This window comes from Asterias amurensis, chromosome 13, assembly GCF_032118995.1.
Source record: "Asterias amurensis chromosome 13, ASM3211899v1".
In the NCBI taxonomy this organism is placed as follows: Eukaryota; Metazoa; Echinodermata; class Asteroidea; order Forcipulatida; family Asteriidae; genus Asterias; species Asterias amurensis.
The window spans coordinates 775043-796035 of NC_092660.1; the positions used below are offsets into that span (position 1 = coordinate 775043).

General features: G+C 38.2%; 2 protein-coding genes across 2 annotated transcripts in view; one reads left to right on the top strand and one right to left on the bottom strand.

The window, feature by feature from the left end:
- The window catches only part of LOC139946415 (WD repeat-containing protein 36-like), a 32895-nt gene extending 29852 nt beyond the window's left edge, over positions 1-3043 (bottom strand). The window contains exons 1-3 of the mRNA XM_071944058.1: positions 2852-3043; positions 2019-2046; positions 1159-1259 (exon numbers count right to left, since the gene is read on the bottom strand). Of these exons, the coding sequence (XP_071800159.1) occupies positions 1159-1259; positions 2019-2046; positions 2852-2995 (273 nt within the window). The 5' untranslated portion in view covers positions 2996-3043. The remainder of the gene's footprint in view (positions 1-1158; positions 1260-2018; positions 2047-2851) is intronic.
- A 13919-nt stretch (positions 3044-16962) lies between these two features.
- On the top strand, positions 16963-18808 carry LOC139946176 (G-protein coupled receptor moody-like). Its single transcript, XM_071943797.1, has one exon. It carries the CDS (start codon positions 17300-17302, stop codon positions 18434-18436), a length of 1137 nt encoding a protein of 378 aa, XP_071799898.1. The 5' UTR covers positions 16963-17299; the 3' UTR covers positions 18437-18808.
- Positions 18809-20993: the final 2185 nt, after the last annotated feature.

Below are 20993 nucleotides of genomic sequence, written 5' to 3' on the forward strand. Positions count from 1 at the left end.
ACTTATCAAAATTCCTTATATGGGAAAACTTGTTTGCAAAGAAAGTTTTGCTGATCTGAAGTCGATAAGTACTGTGGGGTTTCATGCCGACCACCCTCGTCTTTCTTGATGTCATGCTTCATGTCAGCTTTCATAAAACCTCATCCCCCACCCCAAGGACATGCCATTCAGCTTCTTGGTATTGATCAAATGGTGATAAGGTTAGTGAAGTGGTGTCTTGCCATTTGCTTTCCATCTATAGGACCCTGGTTCAAATTCCACAGGGGAACTATATGGATTAGGTCTTCAGTCCCTACTTGACTGCATGGGTTTTCCCTGGAATAATTCTCTAGGGTTTTCCTCCCACATCTAAAACTGAAATTTTGTTATCATCTTCTCTTCTCATTTGGCTCTTATTAGAGCAATGAGAATATTTATCCAGATCCAGATACATAATACATAGTCTCCACCAAAAAATGCCCTTTCAGGTTACAAAAACTTATTTTCATTTTTAATAGACCTTTTTTGTATTGCACAAGCGCTCTAGCGATCAAAGTTTATCACTAGCTTCATGTAGACCAGCTTGTGACGTTGCGATAGGAAGGTCTCTACAACCAGTCAATATTCTACTATCATGATGTTATTGTCACTCGCTGAGCTAAATGTACCTGTTGTTGTTTGTAAGCCTAGGCAACTAGTGCGACTAATAATAATAATAACATTCTTCTATAACACATAACACATAGTAAATAAACATGTCCCTAAGCGCTATAGAGAAAAACACAACAGAAAACAAACACAAGATGTAATGAGTAGCGACTAGTGTCATAGAATTAACTTTAGATTGATTAGTTGAGTCATGACTACCGTTTTTTCAACTTCCCGATTACTTCACTTCGCGACTACTTCAAAAAAAGACGCGACTTCCTGTTTGGTGAACCAACTGTTCAACACTAATTTACAATATAATTTTTCAAAACACAATCAGACATCAGTGACACAATCCTTAAATCCTTTTACCTTGAATTTTTCCAAAGCGCCTGCAGCAAACATTGCCACAATGCATCTTGATAATTAAAAATAAGTCTCGACTAGTGTCAAAGTCGTGAGTGTATGAGGTGTCACTAGTCGAGTAGTAAATTTCAATAGTTGTCCAGGCCTAGTTGTTATTTGCCTTACCTGTCGACCCTGGGTGAATGCCCGTATAATATTCTGACAGGCTGTAAAGACCAGGAAGGCATCTGCAGCTAAGCATGTGATGTCATCAGGATGGGCATTACCTTGGAAGTACAACAAAACAATCAAGTAAAATTGAGTCGTTTCAATAAATTGTTTCTCCATTTTTTATTTGTTTATGTATTTAAATAATTTTGTTATTATATTTCTCATCTGTCAGTTAAGTGTCTCTTGAGCCAGGAGTGACACTTTGTGACAGAAATAGCGCATTGCAAGTCTACTTAACTACTAACATAGTTTAAAATGTTCCCATGGTTACATCATTAGAAGATGTGAAGAGGCTGACATACCATCTGTGGCAGCAGCAGGACACCTAGCAAGGAATAGAGACCTATGGAGACTCTTACGTGGGAAGCCATCTCCGGGATCTACCTCGGGAGGACGGCTATGATGATGATGATGGGCCATGAGCGGGTTAGAGGTAAATATGCTTACCTCTAAGATGACTCAAAATCTCCATGTATGCCATTCACAAAACGATTGTGTTGATTAAACCCATGCCAAACTTTAACTTTTAAGTGAATGTATTTTTTTATCAGAAATGTTTGACCCATTTTAGCTACCACAACCATAAGTTTTTAGTGGTTGACTTTGACTATCTCTTCATATGGATAACTTTCTGTATGGCGCCACCACTTTTTCACTCATTTTTACAAAGAGGGATATATCAATCAGGTAAATAAGTTCCTATATTTTTTTATATCGAATGAAAAAGTGGTGGCGCCATACGGAAACTTTTCCCTTCATATTTATCATTCTGACACGGATTCATGAAAAAAAAGATTGTCAAACTAGGTACTTACTTACACTGACGATTCCTAGTTTTGAACACTGCAAGAGACAATGAAAGAAAATTGAACTAATTTAATTTGTTTATACACATAGCTGGGGTGGGGTGCAGTTTTATATATAGAGATGATTAATTAAGCAGCTTGCTGTTGCTTATTGCTTGCTTATATAGAAACCTTATTCTGGTAAGCAAGAAGCATTTTGTGCTAAGCTATTTTTTGTGTGCTTTTTATAACAGGGCTAATCAAACTCAAGTCAAACCTAAATAAATTGTAGAATTTAACTTGCATTGCATTGCAAGAACAGACTTTTAATAGGCATCATTCTAAGTAAAGATTGTGCTCAACAGGGGGTTCTAATTATCACAAAACAGGAACCCCCATGGGAAAACTCACAGAGAATTATCCGTGTAGCCCCCATCAATAGTGCCAATACGCTGAACTTTAAAGTTGAAGCGGAGTGAGTCAACGAATTGGCACTAATATTGATGGGGCCACACAGAGTATAGACTTAAAACTCAATCCACACATTACATTGCTGCAAAGCTTACTTTAGGAATCGAACCAACAATACGTTACGTAAAATATGAAATAAAGTTGTTTTTCTGATTTACAGTCAGTAGTCACACACAATAAAATATTATTCCTTATGAAATGTTTACTTTTTTTATATAAAAATGAGTGAAAAGGTGGTGGCGGGATACTGACATTTTTCTCCGAGTATACTGAGCCAACCTGCCCCCCTGACTGCCCTTGTAATTATATAATTATGTGCTTTTATGTTATGGGATTCGACATCATCGACATTATCAACATGTCGTGTGTATTAACTTTTTTTTGTTACTCACATTGTATGTATGGAAAGCCTTTCCCACGGCCGTAACAACATAATGATCCTTGTGTCTCTGGTTATAACGGAGGGCTAATGGAACATGGTTACAGTGGAAGCCTAAAGCTCGAAAACCAACAAATATTTGGCTCCCTTCAGGCATTTTAAACAATTTTTAAGGAGAGAATCTACTGCATTTAGCTGAAGATCGTAGATCTCACGCACATGTTACACGAGTATGATACCTCGACTTTAAACAACGTAGTGTGGTAAGGTTACAAGGTATCTGACTAAAACTAACCGTAATTGAGCTACTGAGGGCGGAAGACTAAATTACGGTCAAAGCAAAGCTTACCTTTATTTTTTGCTTTTTGTCCCCTATTTCTCCCTCCTTGTCTGAACCACAAATGCAGATGTATACATATAACTAACTTGCGGAAGTTTTATTTCAAAAGGTCAGGTTTGTGAGATATTGCCGAAAATCCGGAGCAGGAAGAATAATCCCTAATATGGGAAAAATAAATGACAATTGTTAAGAATAGAATGATGGGGAAATGGTTAGAAAGTGAAATGTTCCAAGCTGCTCACATTCTATTGGATTTAAATAAAACAACTGGGAATCAAGTAATGCTTAATAAAAACAAAATTTAAAGAGCACATGCATAAGCATATTTGGAATAACTTATCACAAATAACTGCCATATCAAAATACCTGCCAAGCACCTTTCCGAATTTGAACCCTCCCTCTAATTACCCCCCCCCCCTTACCACATACGTTTTGTATAATTCTAAGAACTGCTGATGCGCGAAGGAACCCGTTTAGTATTAGTTAGGCCTACTTTAAAGCTTTAAGGCTACCCCCAGACGTTTACAAGTTTCTGTGTGTATGTTGTTTTGTTTTATTTTCATGTATGACGAAGATTACAGGAATATTGGTAACAAGTAAACAAATAAAATTATAAATACTGAGTAAGTACAAAATGGGGGCTGCAACCAGAGGAGGTAGGTAGTAAACCCTCCTGTAATTATTGGAGCTACCAAACTGCTGTAAATTGCTGGTTCAACAACATGACAAAGTAAGTTAGAGTATTCCTAAAACGCACATTTTTAAAGAATAGCGCATATATTGAATAATAATTAAAATATGAACTGAAATAGTACACACTATTATTTATGTGCCCTGCTCTCTTAACAACATGTGTGGCAAGTCAAATTTGTACATAGAAATTCTTTATACTTAAGTAAATAAAAGTATTCAGTTCTATAATCGAGCACTTCCTAGGAACAGAAAACCGTCTTTAAGTTCAATGGGGAAAGATATGTAAATGATTGGACGAGTAAGTAAAGCGATAATTGGACGAAGCAACCCCAACTCTACTGATACAAAAAGCAATAAGAAGAAATAGGCCTACACGTACATCACAACAAATACAAACAATCCTTCTAATCGGTATTTTTTTCAAAGTTTGCAAACATATTTTGTCGGTCTAACTTGGCCTTTACTCTTATAAAACAACATTCGGTCTTTAGCCAGTTTTAAATGTGTAAGCTAATAAAAATTAATGGGTTTTTTTAAGCGGCCTCCTCCATTTCCCCACACAGCCGCCCGGTTCCTCACCTAACAAATGTTGGTGGTCCTGAACAGTTTGGTTCAGGAACGGTTGTCATGAAATTTCAAGAAATGCTCTGTCTTTTCAAAGTGAATCATTCATATACAAGTATTTACGGAAAAAACAGTATTTGTTAATAGTAGACCTATTGCTCACCACTGTAAGCCTGTATTAAGTGATATAAAAAAAAAAATTAAAAACCAGGTAGGCCTTCTGGAAAGTATCTATCTAGCCTAAGAACAGAAATTAAATTAGGCCTAAAGGTTTTCAAACCATGGTCAAATACGTAAAGTTTACCTTGAATTCCATGAAGTAAACCGTTCCTTTTTGTCGCTGACGAATCCGCTAGCGACCGCAGACGGGCCGCAGTTATCGCGTCCGTCGCAAATTTTCAGCTTGTTGTTGAAAATTCGTTATGATTTCTTTAAGATTCCGTTGGAGAACGCAACACGCCAAACTCGACTCATGCTCGACAACATCGCCGCATAAGCGTCAGCCGCCGCTCCTTGCCGCTAGGCAATCCGCTGCAAGCCGTCCGACCTCGTTGACGGGCTCCGTCGAGACATCGTCACTCGCCGCCCAGACAACGTCCGATTTTGCTCGCTAGACTCCGTTCTTTCCCGCAGGCATTCGTCCTTTGCCGTCTTGTTGTCGCTGAAGGTCGTTCCCCGCCCGTCAGCAAGTTGGTTTTCTCTCTTTGCCGTCGCATTGCCGTAATTTGAGATTTTCACAGGCTTTGATGGTCATTGATTCACGCCAACGGCCGCAACAGCGTCAGCCGCCGTTCTTTGCCGCCAGGCAATCCGCTGCCAGCCGTCCGACCTCGTTCCTTGTTGACGGGCTCACTCGCCGCTCAGACAACGTCCGATTTTGCTCGCAAGATTCCGTTCTCTCCCGCAGGTTTTCGTCCCCTGCCGTCTGGTTGTCGCTGAGGGTCGTTCCCCGCCCGTCAGCGAATTTTGGTTTCCCCTCTTTTGCCGTCGCTTTGCCGCAAACGTTTTGGGATTTTCTAACACGCTTTCATGATGATCGTCGATTTACGTCGGCGTCGCCGCAATCATTGGCGTCAGCCGCCGTTCTTTGGCCGCCAGCCAATCCGCTGCCAGCCGTCCGACCTCGTTCCTTGTTGCCGGGCTCCGTCCTGACATTATCACTCGCCGCCCATTACAACATTCGATTTTGCTCACAAGACTCTGTTCCCTGCCGCAGCGATTCGTCCCTTGCCGTCGTGTTATCGCTGAAGTTCGTTCCCATACGTTTTCCCCTCTTTTCCGTCGCCTTTCACATGGTCTTTGCAGCTATTTATTAAATCAATCTTAACCAAGTTCCGCGCAGGGATTCCGGTAGAGTATTGTACGCTGTACGAATAGCCCCACGTTCTCCGGAGCAAGATCATTTTATTTGCCCAATTAATATCAATTTTCACCAGACACTGCGTCTTCTTTGGCACAAGTCTTGAAGAAAGAAATTGTTCGCTTTCAATGTTTATTTCCATATAAGTTCACCAGTTTCTTTTTTGGGAAATAACTTCTCCTTTCAGTAATTAACTTAACCCATACATTATATAAAAGCATGATTTTAAACATTTTTACAAGTATGTGATGACATTATTTTACATTACATTTGTCGTGATTTGCTACTCTTTCTCAACAAAGTCTTGGAGGTTTCATATTGTGGTCGCTGTAGTCTATCTCTGATTGAGTTACTCTTTGTCCAGTGAGGTATATCTAGTGAGGTATATCCAATGATGTATATCCAGTGAGGTATATCCAGTGAGTTATATCCATTGAGGTATATCCAGTGAGGTATATCCATTGAGGTATATCCAGTGAGGTATATCCTTTGGGGGTATATCCATTGAGGTATATCCAATGAGGTATATCCAGTTACGTATATCCCGTGAGGTATATCCAGTGAGGTATATCCAGTGAGGTATATCCAGTGAGGTAAATCCAGTGAGGTATATCCATTGAGGTATATCCATTGAGGTATATCCAGTGAGGTAAATCCTTTGGGGGTATATCCAGTGAGGTATATCCAGTGAGGTAAATCCTTTGGGGGTATATCCATTGAGGTATATCCAATGAGGTATATCCAGTGAGGTATATCTAGTGAGGTATATCCAGTGAGGTAAATCCATTGAGGTATATCCAGTGAGGTATATCCAGTGAGGTATATCCAGTGAGGTATATCCAGTGAGGTATATCCAGTGAGGTATATCCAGTAAGGTATATCCAGTGAGGTATATCCACTGAGGTATATCCAGTGAGGTATATCCAGTGAGGTATATCCAGTGAGGTATATCTAGTGAGGTATATCCAGTAAGGTATATCCAGTGAGGTATATCCAGCGAGGTATATCCAGCGAGGTATATCCAGTGAGGTATATCCAGTTAGTTGTACTCACGCAGGGGTGTTCAGTACAATTAATGTATAATGTCTCGAATCTGAAGCAAATTAGTACAATCTATATCCATTTTCACATCTTGCTGACTGCTTAAGTTTAAATCCACCCATTCCTCATTGACAAAATGTTCCGTAAGACATAAAGTTAATGGGTGGTCTTCATTGCTCATTCAAGCTCATGTAATAGCTGCTTAGCACGCGTGTTTAACGATTTAAGTGTGTTTTTTGAAAATATGTTTGACTGAATGGTTTTAGTTTATATTGGTTAAAGCAGCTGTTAATGAATATTTATTGAAAGTAGTAAATATTACTCATCAATCGAACCAACAAAACATTCACACTTCTCGCACCCTGAAGTTATTTTGTGTTGTTATTTTACGTTGGTACATACTTTTTGAAATAAGTCATTATTTGAAACTGATATTTGCTTTTACTCTTGGATAAAATACTAAATTTAAATAAACAGACACGGACCTATGTAAACAGTTGAGCAGACAAGAGTAGTTGAAGAAATCTCCATCAATTCCGTAGACTTTCGATTCAGTTTTTTGTACTGGCTTTGAAGCTAAGGACTCTCAGAAAAGTGAGATCGAGCCCTGTACATTGCCAAGAACCCAATGCAAAGAAAACAAGGAAGGAAGTTTCAGTTTCAGATATGGGAGGAAAACCTCAAAGAATGAATATATGGGAAAACCGAAGCAGTCAGGTAGGGACTGAAAGCCTAATCCACGTAGTGCCCCAGCGGGATTCGAACCAGGCTCCTAGAGGTGCAAGGCAAGGCAAGACCACACACCAACCTGACAGCCTTTCTTATCTTCTCCACACGTTGGTAGATTAAAGAGCAAAGAAGCTTTTGAAGAACTACACCACAGAGACCATTCCAGAACCTTGCATTTTTCCAATTATCCTTTGATAAAAATTGTACTTTCCAAGAGCTAATTATAAACTAATTTATTTATTCGTTTATGGATTAATTAATATTTTACTGTTTTTTTTAAAACTATCACATACTGTTTACACCGACACATTCACATTATCATCCTTCACTTCATATATGTTATAGTTATCAGTTTATTTAAACAAAAAACAAGATTTTTTTATAAATTTAGTGTTTTTTTCCGTGTAAAAGTGTAAATGGTTTTGGGTGTTGTACGATGTGTTGTGATTGGATATAATTTAGTTCAATGGGTTAAAATCTTCCCAGCGGGATGGAAGATATTTACTGCGATTACAGTTTCAACTGTTCTCAATGTCCAACACGCTCCTTTTTGCTTTCTAAGTTGTTCATTATTTGTACACATACAAATGTTTTCTCCTTTGGACAAAGCTGTTTCCAGGTGACAGGTGCGCCCTCAACGTTACTTTCTGTGTCGATAACAAACATTACGATTGTGGTGGCTCAATAGCTCTTATAAGAGTTGTAAACTTCACACATTTTCTTCTTGGCTTGCGTCAACATTAACGCAATAGTTATTCACTACATTAGAGTTGTGACCAGGACCTTGAAGACTGTATTGCAAAACTGCATACAAAGTTATGTATACCAACACCAACTTAAAACTAGAGTAAAAAAGTGTACACAATAATATTATGTCTGCTCTAGTTTTGACGCAGAAACAACATTACTTTTGTTCAGTCTGTTTTACTACACTAAAAAGTTAGATAAGAAATTATAATAAAGTCACATTAATGTTTTTTGGCCATCCTATCTCTTCATCATTGTGTGGTTACAGGTGCATTCACATAATCCTTTCTGGTTGGTAAATGACACACTCACTTTGACGATTTATTGGTTGTCTTTGGTGGGCGTGGTTGATTGACGTATTCACATTGAGAACTTCTGGTTACATTAATGGGCGTGGTTGATTGACACATACGTTGATGGGCGTGGTTGATTGACACGTTCACATTGACACATTTCTTGTTTGACTTTGATGGCGTAGCAGAACAATTCGCATTGATGATTTCTTGGCGGAAGTGGCGTAAAACCAAAACATGGGCGTGGCCGATTCGACACTGATGTTAGAGATAACCTCGTTGGGCGTGGTGTCACAACCGGAAGATTTGTGATATTTTGTTCAGTGAGTCAATTAATGTTTAAGGTGTATCATTAAGAAATGACAACCTCGTCTCAGTTTCCATCTTTGAACACGCGAGGGCTTCATCGTGCTTAAAGCTGCGCATTAGCAATGCGATGCGTTTGCTGTTGTAAATTGCATGAATGTTTGTTTGGGAGTTTTATGTTTGGTGGACATTTTTTCGTTTACCTAGATTTTGTTTAAGTATAATTATTTAGTCCAATAAATTAAATCAAGTTCCATTTTATAATTTTCAGCATCCTATGCATCCATCTCTCATCCATTAATTCACATGCTCTGTAATTCACTCCTCATTTAATAAACTAATTACCTATTAATCAACAAATTAATTACTTGCGAACCTAGTGTTACATGTCTCTGTTTAACCTTTAAAAGAAATTAGTACAATGCAGTTATGTTCCAAAGTACGGTCCTGGCAGAGTTTATCCAAAGTAGTGACTGACAGAGTTATCACGTATCTCCTTGGCTGACGTTCAAGTATTGCTTCATCCTACTTGTCTCTTTTTTGACAGGAGCCTCAAAATGTTTACTTTATCCTCAGTTTCCTTTATAAAGTGTACCATCCAATGTGTTTAGTATCAGTTATTCTTTATTCGCACACACTTACCTGATTTATGACAAGGCCAAGGATTCGGAAATGAAAGTAAGAAAAAGGGCAGAAGAGAAAAGGAATCTGAATTGAGAAAAAAATAGATTGTGCACCATCTATTTTATTTCTTAATTCTCATCCATGAAGATGGGTTTCACAAGCGCATGAGAGTTTTTGGGCTTCAGGACTCGACAACCCAATAGACACGTCTTACGAAGTGAAAGGAAGGTCACTGATACCTTAGGTTGAAAAGTTAACAAAAAGAACAGAAGTAGAAAACAAAATAAAACCTTCGTGACGTATATAGTTGTTCCTATTACTAACGTTCATGTACAAAATGACTACAATATTTTACTTTAACACAATGTACCCACACAGTATTATCAGAGTGAGCAGTACTATCTCTGTTACTGTAAAATGGGTGTGGCAACTGCCGTGTGCACACACTTACTTTTGTATAAGACAGGTGTTTCTATGGGGACTGGGTCGGGGAAACCAGGGATAGGGAGTGTATAGTAAAACCTGTTGTTGGCTTTATATTATTGTCGAATATGGTGAATATTTAGCTGAGGATACAGTGAGATGACAGCTCAAAGAAACTGAGTGTCTTACACTCAAAAGACAAAATACATGGATGACAAAGGAAGTGTGTCATACATTAAAGAAAAAATAAGTAATCCAACAAAATTGCTCCATATACTACACCTGTTCAATTATCACGCTTGATATAGACCTATACTTCATATTAATTTTCCCTTTACATTAACTTCTTACAAAACATTAACTATTGAACTTATACCGTTTACTATTCAATACACCTATACAATATTACCAGAGTGGGAGACACTTATGTGAACATCGTGCACATACACTTACCTTCAGTCGGTTGTCCCTTACAAAAGAAATTGTCATGGGATGGGGACTGCATCTTAGAAAAAGACATTCATAGTCCATATAGATAGAAGAGAAGAGACATTGATGAGAATAGAAATATACGATAAGAAGAAGCTGTCTCGTAACTATCCCAATAGATAAGCTAAAGCCACGAGACATGTGATGATAAAGGAAAGGTTCCCAAAAGGGAAAACAAAATAACAATCCATTGCAAACAATTTGCACCATAGACTACACTTACTCATTTAACACGTTTACTTATATACTTAACCTTATTAACTACTTACAGAACAAGGTTTACCACTAAACTTATACACATAACACAAAGGAAAAGTGTCCACGGTTGGAACAAATTTAAAAACCTTATAACTAGCACTAATGACTACACTTACTCATGTATCATGCTATACTGATATACTTGTACCTTATTAACCACATAAAAAAAAATTACTACTAAACTTTTACTAAGGGCACACCTAAGATTCTACAGTCAGACTTAACAAGTTAACTGGTAAACATTCCCGTGCACATACAAAAACCTACCTTGAGTGGCCATCTCATACAAAACAGATTTGTCATGGGATGGGGACTGCATCTCAAACAAAGAGATCCAGGGTATTAGATAGAGAAGAGATCTTTTTAAAGAAAAGACACAAGAAAGGATTTTCAGGATGAGATGATAGCCCAAAGAAACTGTATCATAACCTAATAACATCAATAGGTTTAGGACTAGGGACACATGGGGTGCAAAAGGAAAGGTTTCCATAGGGGAAACACGTTTAAAACCCCAATAGTTTGCACCTGAGACTACACTTACTCATTTATCATGCTATACTGGTATACTTGTACCTTATTAACCACATAAAAAAAATTACTACTAAACTTTTACTAAGGGCACACCTAAGATTCTACAGTCAGACTTAACAAGTTAACTGGTAAACATTCCCGTGCACATACAAAAACCTACCTTGAGTGGCCATCTCATACAAAACAGATTTGTCATGGGATGGGGACTGCATCTCAAACAAAGAGATCCAGGGTATTAGATAGAGAAGAGATCTTTTTAAAGAAAAGACACAAGAAAGGATTTTCAGGATGAGATGATAGCCCAAAGAAACTGTATCATAACCTAATAACATCAATAGGTTTAGGACTAGGGACACATGGGGTGCAAAAGGAAAGGTTTCCATAGGGGAAACACGTTTAAAACCCCAATAGTTTGCACCTGAGACTACACTTACTCATTTATCATGCTATACTGGTATACTTGTACCTTATTAACCACATAAAAAAAATTACTACTAAACTTTTACTAAGGGCACACCTAAGATTCTACAGTCAGACTTAACAAGTTAACTGGTAAACATTCCCGTGCACATACAAAAACCTACCTTGAGTGGCCATCTCATACAAAACAGATTTGTCATGGGATGGGGACTGCATCTCAAACAAAGAGATCCAGGGTATTAGATAGAGAAGAGATCTTTTTAAAGAAAAGACACAAGAAAGGATTTTCAGGATGAGATGATAGCCCAAAGAAACTGTATCATAACCTAATAACATCAATAGGTTTAGGACTAGGGACACATGGGGTGCAAAAGGAAAGGTTTCCATAGGGGAAACACGTTTAAAACCCCAATAATTTGCACCTGAGACTACACTTACTCATTTATCTTACCAAGACTGATATACTTGTACCTTACTAACTACTTACACAAAATACGAACCCCCCATTCTTTAAATTTTTTATACTGAGAACACACCTAAGATGTTACCAACATGTAAGACATAACAAGTATTAAACATTTCTGACACTGGTAACCGTACCCATACATGTACAGAAACTTACCTTGCGCTGTTAACTCTGACAAACCAGATTGTCGTAAGAATGCATTATAGAAAAAAAAAAACATTTCCAGATTCATAGATGTATGAAAGAGAACTTCTATAAGAAGTATAGAGTTCTAAGATGACATGACAGCCCAAAACATGACTTACAAATTATACAATTGACTATATACTTACTTAAATTATCATGCTTACTAAGATACCTGTACCCTGTTTACTGCTTACAACAATCTTAACCAATAAAGACATAAGAAGTTGTAACAATTTCTGACACTGTAAACATGTATAGATGAGGTGGTTTTATCCCCGACCCCCCCCCCCCCCCCCAAAAAAAAAGGCCTGGGGTGGGGAGTGTGTCTCATAAAAAGAGCCTAAGGATCATAGGGAGAGAGATTCTCTGAGATGAAGAAATAAGAAGTGTTGGGGGCCGGGGGGGGGGGCTGTGGGTAGGATCTCTCACGGGTGAGGAGGACAGCCCCCGTAAAAGCTGTCTTGAGTTGTCACAAAGTAATAACAACCTTAGATTGAATTGCTCTTACAATTACAATTAAGGAATTGTCGTACTTGCAACTTACTTAAACTTGTACCTTGAAAGTATAACCCAACGGATAAACAAACTATTGGCAGGAGATAAAGCAGTAAGGCAGAACATTGGTTTTCATTTATAACCAGATTCATGTGCTTACCTACCTTTATATCAACGTAATTCGAATGGGAACTTGTATAAGCTATATGGGGGTCACTCACTGAAATTGATGCTACCATTCTTCTCAAACAAAATACTATGGTGGCAAACATACACACATTAAGAAATTTCATTGTAAAATAGTCAACACAAGAAGAGTGTTATGTTGATTAAGACAAAGAGCAGACAGATAAAATGACAACTGGGTCTTCATGAGCTCAAGGCATAACTGGCAGGCCACCAAAGTTTCTTCAAAAAAGAGAATAGATGGTGGCAAATACACACATGGAGACATTTCAATGTAATAGTCAACACAAGAAGAGTGTTATGTTGATTAAGACAAAAAGCAGACAGAGAAAATAACAACTGGGTCTTCATGACCTCAAGACATCAATGGCAGGCACCCAAATCTCCTTCAAAAAAGAGAGTAGATGGTGGCAAATACACACATGAAGACATTTCAATGAAATAGTCAACACAAGAAGAATGTTTTGTTGATCAGGACAAATCACAGAGGACGAAAGTTACATCTCAGTCGTCATGACCTCAAGACATCAATGGCAGACCATCAAAAATTACAAAACAATACTTAAAATCCACGAAAGGCAGCATGAACTTGAGTGGATGGACATCAACAGAGGAAAACGAGGTGGAAAGGGTTTCAAAGCAAGACTTTGAATGTAAGAATTTGAAAAATTAATACTGCAGTGTGAGAAGAGAAACTATGTTTTTCTTAGTAAATAAGACTAAAAACTGTCAGGCTAAATTGTTTTAATATAATTTACTTCGTAACTTTACTTCATAATAAATTGTGTATCCACTCATTTAGCAAACATTCATTCCCTCTCCAGGAGGTACACTTTCATCCAATTTGTTATCTCAATCATTCACTCTATACTAAAACTGTATAAGCCTAAGAATGATGAAATTTAATTTACTACAAAAATCTTCTTTTAGCAAACATGCATTCCCTCTCCAGGAGGTACACTTTCATCCAATTTGTTATCTCAATCATTCATTCTATACTAAAACTGTATAAGCCTAAGAATGATGAAATTTAATTTTTTACTACAAAAATCTTCTTTTAGCAAACATGCATTCCCTCTCCAGGAGGTACACTTTCATCCAATTTGTTATCTCAATCATTCACTCTATACTAAAACTGTATAAGCCTAAGAATGATGAAATTTAATTTACTACAAAAATCTTCTTTAAGCAAACATGCATTCCCTCTCCAGGAGGTACACGTTCATCCAATTTGTTATCTCAATAATTCACTCTATACTACTTGGAACTTGAGTAATAAAAAAACCCTAATTGGGCTACTTTATTAAAATTTATCAGTTGCTAAAACTTCTCGATGGGCATTTGTTTATATTTAAAGTTTAGTACATAATTTAATGTTCGTGTGGTGGATTGTTTGGGTCAGTAATGTTGGTGTTGAGTTTTGCCTTTGCACCGCATTGCGTGTAAACAAATTAAACTGTTATAACGTCAGCTTTCTCCCAAAGTCATTTCAAGAAGTTATGCAATTCAATAGAACCCATAATCCGGTTCAGAGCGTTGAAGATCAGTGCAGTTTTCTTCCATTTTATCTCCTTTGAAAATTGTATTACTATTTCTTTTGAAGATCCAATGAATGTCATTTCGGAGCGATGGTTGCGTTTGCTGGTCACGACCTTTCCTTTGTGCAGTTCGTGCGTGAACAGGTGTGTGCAATGCGAGTTCAACAATAGCGGAGTATGTACACCACATTCCAAATAGACTATATTATAGGGCTGCAACTCTTGTTTACAATGTTTAAATTCTAACATGACCAAATTTATATTAATGGTGCACACATGAATGTGCAAAATATACATCGTATAATAGTGGCATTGAAATATCAACACAATTTTCAAAAGACATTTTATGTGAGGTTTAAAATACACCTTTTTTACTTTTTTTTCAAACATCATCCTTATTTAATTATCTGGTAAAATATCTTTTTTAATTACCTATCTAATTGCATTTATATTGCCCTCCTATTTGACACAAAATAAGTTTTAATTGTTAGTTCGTCCGTCCAGTAATTTTTGCTGCAAAACCTTGCAGATTAGTACCAATCATTTTCATCGTCACAAAGAATTTTCGTTTGGTGTTTTTTTGCAACTATTTGCAATTTTTTTTCACGAGCATTATTTTGTTAATATTATTGTTTCATTTTTGTTTTCATTTTACCCACATGACATGTATGAGCATGAATGAAAACACAGTTTGAGAGGAATTTGCATGTGAATCTGTGTTCACATGTACACATTTTAAAGGGTGTTTTGACAAAATACACTATGGTTTTCAACGGAGAGCTAAACATAAATTGTTTGTGGCCTAAGACTTACAGTTAAAAACGTTGAAACAATATCGCTCTATGTTCATGAGAGTTTTCTGCATTACTGAGTGCTGCTGGTGGTTCTAAAAAGAACCGTTTTTGTGTTGACTCACCCCCTCCTGGTCAGGCTTGACCATGTCTTCCTCATTCTTGTTGGAGTAAAACTGTATCTCTTTTTGCACAAACCTTGTTCCAAGTTTAAGCACAACCTTCGCCGTCAAGCAACCGCCAGTGACTTTGCTCGTAGCTGTACGGTCTCAACTCCTCGAATAACAGCAAGTGTTGTTGCACAGCAGCACGGCAGCGGTTGGCGGACGACACACGGGCGAAAGGTGAAATGGTGCAACAAGTTTCACTTCTAAAATTCAGCCTTTTTACTCGTCCAGTTCCAGCTTCAGACAATTTACATTTGGTCTATACAATTTAAGGTGTCCACTTTAGTCCATGGCTTGACAAAATTTTGCAAAATTGTGAAAAGTTTCCGTAAATTAGGACGGCGAAAATCCAAGGAGTCGCAAGGTTACATCCGTTCTGACGTGTGCTAATTACACCGAATGAAAGACGAACAAATTGCTTTGGCGGACCGTTTACTCATGATTAAATTTCTACGCGAGGCGTTTACTTTTTGAAAAATCTAAACAAAAATACTTCCAAAATAAAATGGAAGATGTTTTTCTTGAAAAGTAACCCAAATAATAATTATTTGGGAAAAACTTTATTGTGTTTGTTCTTTGTTTTCCAATTTTCACACATCAAAGGCGCACTACTTTCACCGGTGCGCGGAAGGAGTTTAAAGTTCTACGGTCGCGAAAATGTTGTCCGTGAAACTTTGGGGGCTTTTTTGTGCGGGGGGGCGGTGGTGGGGTTGTATTTGCATCGGGGGGGGGGGTCCACGTATACTGGTTTCCTATCTTTTATACGCAAGACATGTACTTGATTTTTAGAACCAGCGATTTCATTGGATACAATAATTTCATTGGATAAACGTGCAGTGACGTAGGCATTCTGTATGTGCTTTGATTGGTCCGAGGTGCAGCTACTTGCTTGCGGGTCGTCTGCACAGGTAAAGATGGACAAGGATTGTCTAGACTTGATTCAAGCATATCCGCCGTAAAATAGCGCGGAACAGGTTGGGCCGGTGCCCAGGAAATTCTGTCCGCCGGAGATTCGGTCTCCCAATGGGAAATTAACATGGGCTAAGGAGGATAAAAAAGGATACTAAGTTCTCAATATAAACTAAATTTCATATCTTAAGTTAGGCGTATTTCGCAGGTTAGCAAGAAAATTATGCATACAGCTTGTGTGTTGAACATACCAACCGAAAACGGGTGCGAATCCCACCCGACTCTATGCATGTGTTTTTTGTTCACACAACTCTGCGAATGTACCGAGTATACAGTGCTAACACTCATCGTTTATGGGTAAAACCATAGAGCTATAGCTAAATCCGAAATGAATATTCTTTGTCCCCGATGCAAAGCCTACAGTGCAAACTGTTAAATATAACAAAAATACACAACTAACACCTATAAGTCACAAAGCTTTTTACAGTAAAGGAAAATTTATTAATTGGCTCTTGAACTTGTATTCTCTTTTCAATTTGATACGGGGAGTCTCGGGGCCGTCGGGTTAACAAAACATAAACACCTTGCATCTTAAAGATCACTTTCTATGTTCTATTCCATGAATTGCATTTCAGAATTCCTTCGATACAAAAATACAAATACGAAACCAAGCCCTTTCGATCATAATTGATCAACTATATATTTGTATAACGCACTTCCTGTAAAACCATTGTTCCTTGGGTTATTTCCGTGAGAACAGACTGTGGCAAAGTTTTTATATTTTTACCAAAAAGTTCCGGTAGCAGGATACTTTAGTTGTTCAACTGGCCACAGACCCTGACAGACGAATATTTTGGGAGCCTTTTCTACCAAACGAAAACAGCAAACCGAAAGACTTAGTGACAATGGCTATCCGGTTCAATTCAACAATTCCTTCAATGGAAGACTTTGATGAAAACTTTACTTCTTTGACGACGGGTACAAGTAGTGAGACAACAGAAGCTGTGGAACTCCACCCTTATGGTGTTCTAGTGACCATTGCCTGCTTGTGGATCTTGATCGCAGTGCTAGGTATCATTGGAAACTTGCTGGTGATTCTGTCGGTGGTCCTGAGTAAGAGTGTCCGAACAATGACCAATGTCTTAGTGGTCAATCTTAGCGTGGCCGATCTATGGACCTCACTGTCTCTCCCTTGGAATGCTGTAGCACTGTTGAGTGACGGCACCTGGCCCCTACCAAGTCTAATCCCATGTCAGGTAGCAGCATTTATGTGGCACACTGGTCTGGGTAATAGCCTCTACAACCTGGCCCTGATCTCTGTCAACCGCCTGGTCAGGATTACCCGCCCGGGCCTCTACTCAAGGCTCTTCACACCCTTTAAGATGGCCATCATCGTCACCCTCTCCTGGCTTCTCTCATTCTTCGTCATCTTATTCCCCATTGCCATCGGTATCGGCAGCTTAGGACATGACCTCAGGGACGACACATGTACGGACCAAGACCTGCACGCCAAAGCAGACGAATACAACCTCATCCAGACCATTGGGTTCTTCCCTGTTCCAATGCTAACAGTTATCATCAGCTACCTTATCATCTACATCCACGTTAGGCGTCACTTTAAGAAGCGGGTATACAAGAAAAGCAACAGCTCCTCCAGGCCATATGATGCAAGCCAAGCTAGCCAGTCCAGCGTGGTGTCGATGCCAACGTCTGGCTCAGATGTACCGGCAGTGCTAGAGAAAAACAAGTTCAGCCGCCAGCAGCTTCAGATCACCAAGAATCTCTTCTTGACCTTCTGTGCCTTCTCGCTCTGTATCTCGCCCTACTTCATCTCCCTCTTCATACCAAGCAGCAAGAAGTTTGCGCTGTACGGTGCTACAATCCTCCTATGCAACAGTTGTATCAACCCCATCATCTATACTGCAAACCACCCGCAGTTTATGAAGGTACTTCGACCTATGATAAAATGCAGGTGGTCTGAAATACCACAGCCATCCAAAGCTCTTCAATATCTCAAGAATAAACTGGGTCAAGACGGCTGATCAATGAGTAAAGTTAAGCCTATTTTCATCTAATTGCTTTTTCCCGTTGAGTTGCATTCTAACTATTTTGCAATTTTTTAAAAATACTATTGCATTTATGCTTGAATTTTATAAGTAGCCTAAGTAAGACAAATTAGTTTTAGAATGACTTGTTAATTCTCATCCAAGAATAAGATGTAGTGTTGTTCGCACAGACATAGGTGAACGACCGAACCGGTGCGGGCGGGGGGGGGGGCAACTGCCCTGCCAAAATGGGCAAAAACGGTCAGGGAAATTTGGGCAAAGCATGAAGATGGAAAAATAACATGAAAACGTACTTTTCACACGGCACTAGAAATTGGTGTTATCGTTATCAAGTGATACAATCGGGGCAAATCGTCACCTCTGCCCCCCCCCCGCCCACCCCTTACCCAACGAGTTTATTCTTATATGCCCTTGCATACACACCAGAGTATCTGTAGGCCTATAAACTGTATTATGAGTAATAATAATGAACTTTATTTAGAAATGTTGTGCATAATGTACGGAGTTTTTGTAATTTTAAAACATTACACAAATATATGGCGCTCTTTAAACTCGTTCAGTATTCTTTGAATCATTGTGGTATAATGGTTGCTCGTGCGTAAAGCGCTCACCTCTCACAAAATGTGGCCCTGGTTCGATTCCCAGCTAAGGCCGTATATACCTTTATCATGGTGTAGCCATCTTGACTCTCCCATTGATATTAAAGTTACCAAACCGAGGCTGGAAGAACAAAATAGTCTGGTTCCTATTTGCAAAACGCTTATTAGCATTCATTACTGTTATTCGATACAAGGAACATGACCAAGATATAGGCAGCATGATAAAGGTTTATAATGAGTAGAGTTGTGTGGTGGTTCTCATCACATGAGGGTTTTTCCCTGGGCCCTCCCGTGCTTCTCACTCTTGGAAAAAAATAGCTTTCGATCTGTGCGGCCTTGGGTTGATGTGGCTGCTGTCCAGGGGCGCCCTTTTATTAATGTATGTTTCAAATGAGTATATTCAAGCCCCACATAAAGAAGGAAATGTTAATAACATCGCTTTCAGTAAACTCAATAAAGCCTATAAATGTTTCGGTTTTGTACATTGCTAATGCTTGTTAGATTAGAACTTATCATCATGAATATCAGCTGAATTTGTCAAGCTTCCTCATTTTGACAAACATACCTGTAAACATTGCTTATTATAATTGGTCATCGGAGTTGCAAGATTACCAAAAGTGTAATAATAATATGTATATTAGGGGCCTATAGTGAATCCACCATAAATAAAATATTACAATTAATTCTAAAATTATTGGAAAGGTTGCCCATACTTGAACATAAGTTCAGCTACTTTTAAATCAAAATCGGTTTGTGAAACGTTATTAAAAGTGACATATAATTCAGTAATCCCCGAATATAGTGTCAATTATTAGTGTATTTTGTAAAATAAATTGTCGTTTTAAGGAACAGTTTCAAAGCACCATTCGAGTCGATTGATCACTTCAAGGCCTAGGCCCTAACATCCAGGTAATACGGATCGGAAATATCAAAATGTCCAATTTCAACCTTAGAAGAAGTTACGTTACAATATTGTTTCATGCTTGCGTCAATTTGTCTGGTTATCTCTTGAAATATTTTCTCGTATATATTCTGTCTTTAGATTTTTTAGAGAGCCACTCCGTGTATAAAATTTTCTGCAAAGTATATTTTGCACACCATGACTTCAACTACGTACCCAAAATAATAGTTTGCAAAATTACAGGGCATTAATTCGTGTAACTAAAAAGTAGTGATAAAATTAATAGTGAAACCAATGTATTGGATATTACTGAAATGAAATATTCAGAACCGGGAGCCACAAAGTGGCTCTCAAAAGAAGCCAAAGACAGAACATGATAAAGACAAAACTCTAGAGTCAACTGGTATTTATTAATGCAAGCATCAAACAATATAGAATATATAATAGTGTTTCTCAACGTAGACTTAAGGACATAATGAGAAAACACAACTAATTGAAAAAAAGTATTTATTTCACACACGATTTCTGCGAACTACTTGCACACACTGACTTCAACTACGCACCCAAAATACCCCCGTGCCAAATTTAGTTAAGGGTCATTTAAAGGCAGTGGACACTATCGGTAATTACTCAAAATAATTATTAGCAAAAACCTTTCTGGTGACGAGTAACAGGAGAGGTTGATTGTATAAAACATTTTGAGAAACGGCTCCCTCTCTTAAGTGCCATAGTTTTCGAGAAAGAAGTAATTTTCCACGAATTTGATTTCGAGACCTCAGATGTAGAACTTGAGGTCTCGAAATCAACTATCTAAACGCATAAAACTTCTTGTGACAAAGGTGTTTTTTCTTTCACTATTATTTCGCAAGTTCGATAACCAATTAGCTCACATTTTCACAGGGTTATTATTTTATGCATATGTTGAGATGCACCAACTGTGAAGGCTAGTCTTTGACAATTGCCAGTAGTGTCCACTCCTTTAAAAAAGAACTTTGAGTTAAAACTTAGAGCTTAAAAGCTTGATTGCTCTCTC

What these genes read in the sequence shown, in the direction of transcription:
- LOC139946176 (XM_071943797.1), top strand. Translation starts at nt 17,300, where the DNA reads ATGGCTATCCGGTTCAATTCAACAATTCCTTCAATGGAAGACTTTGAT.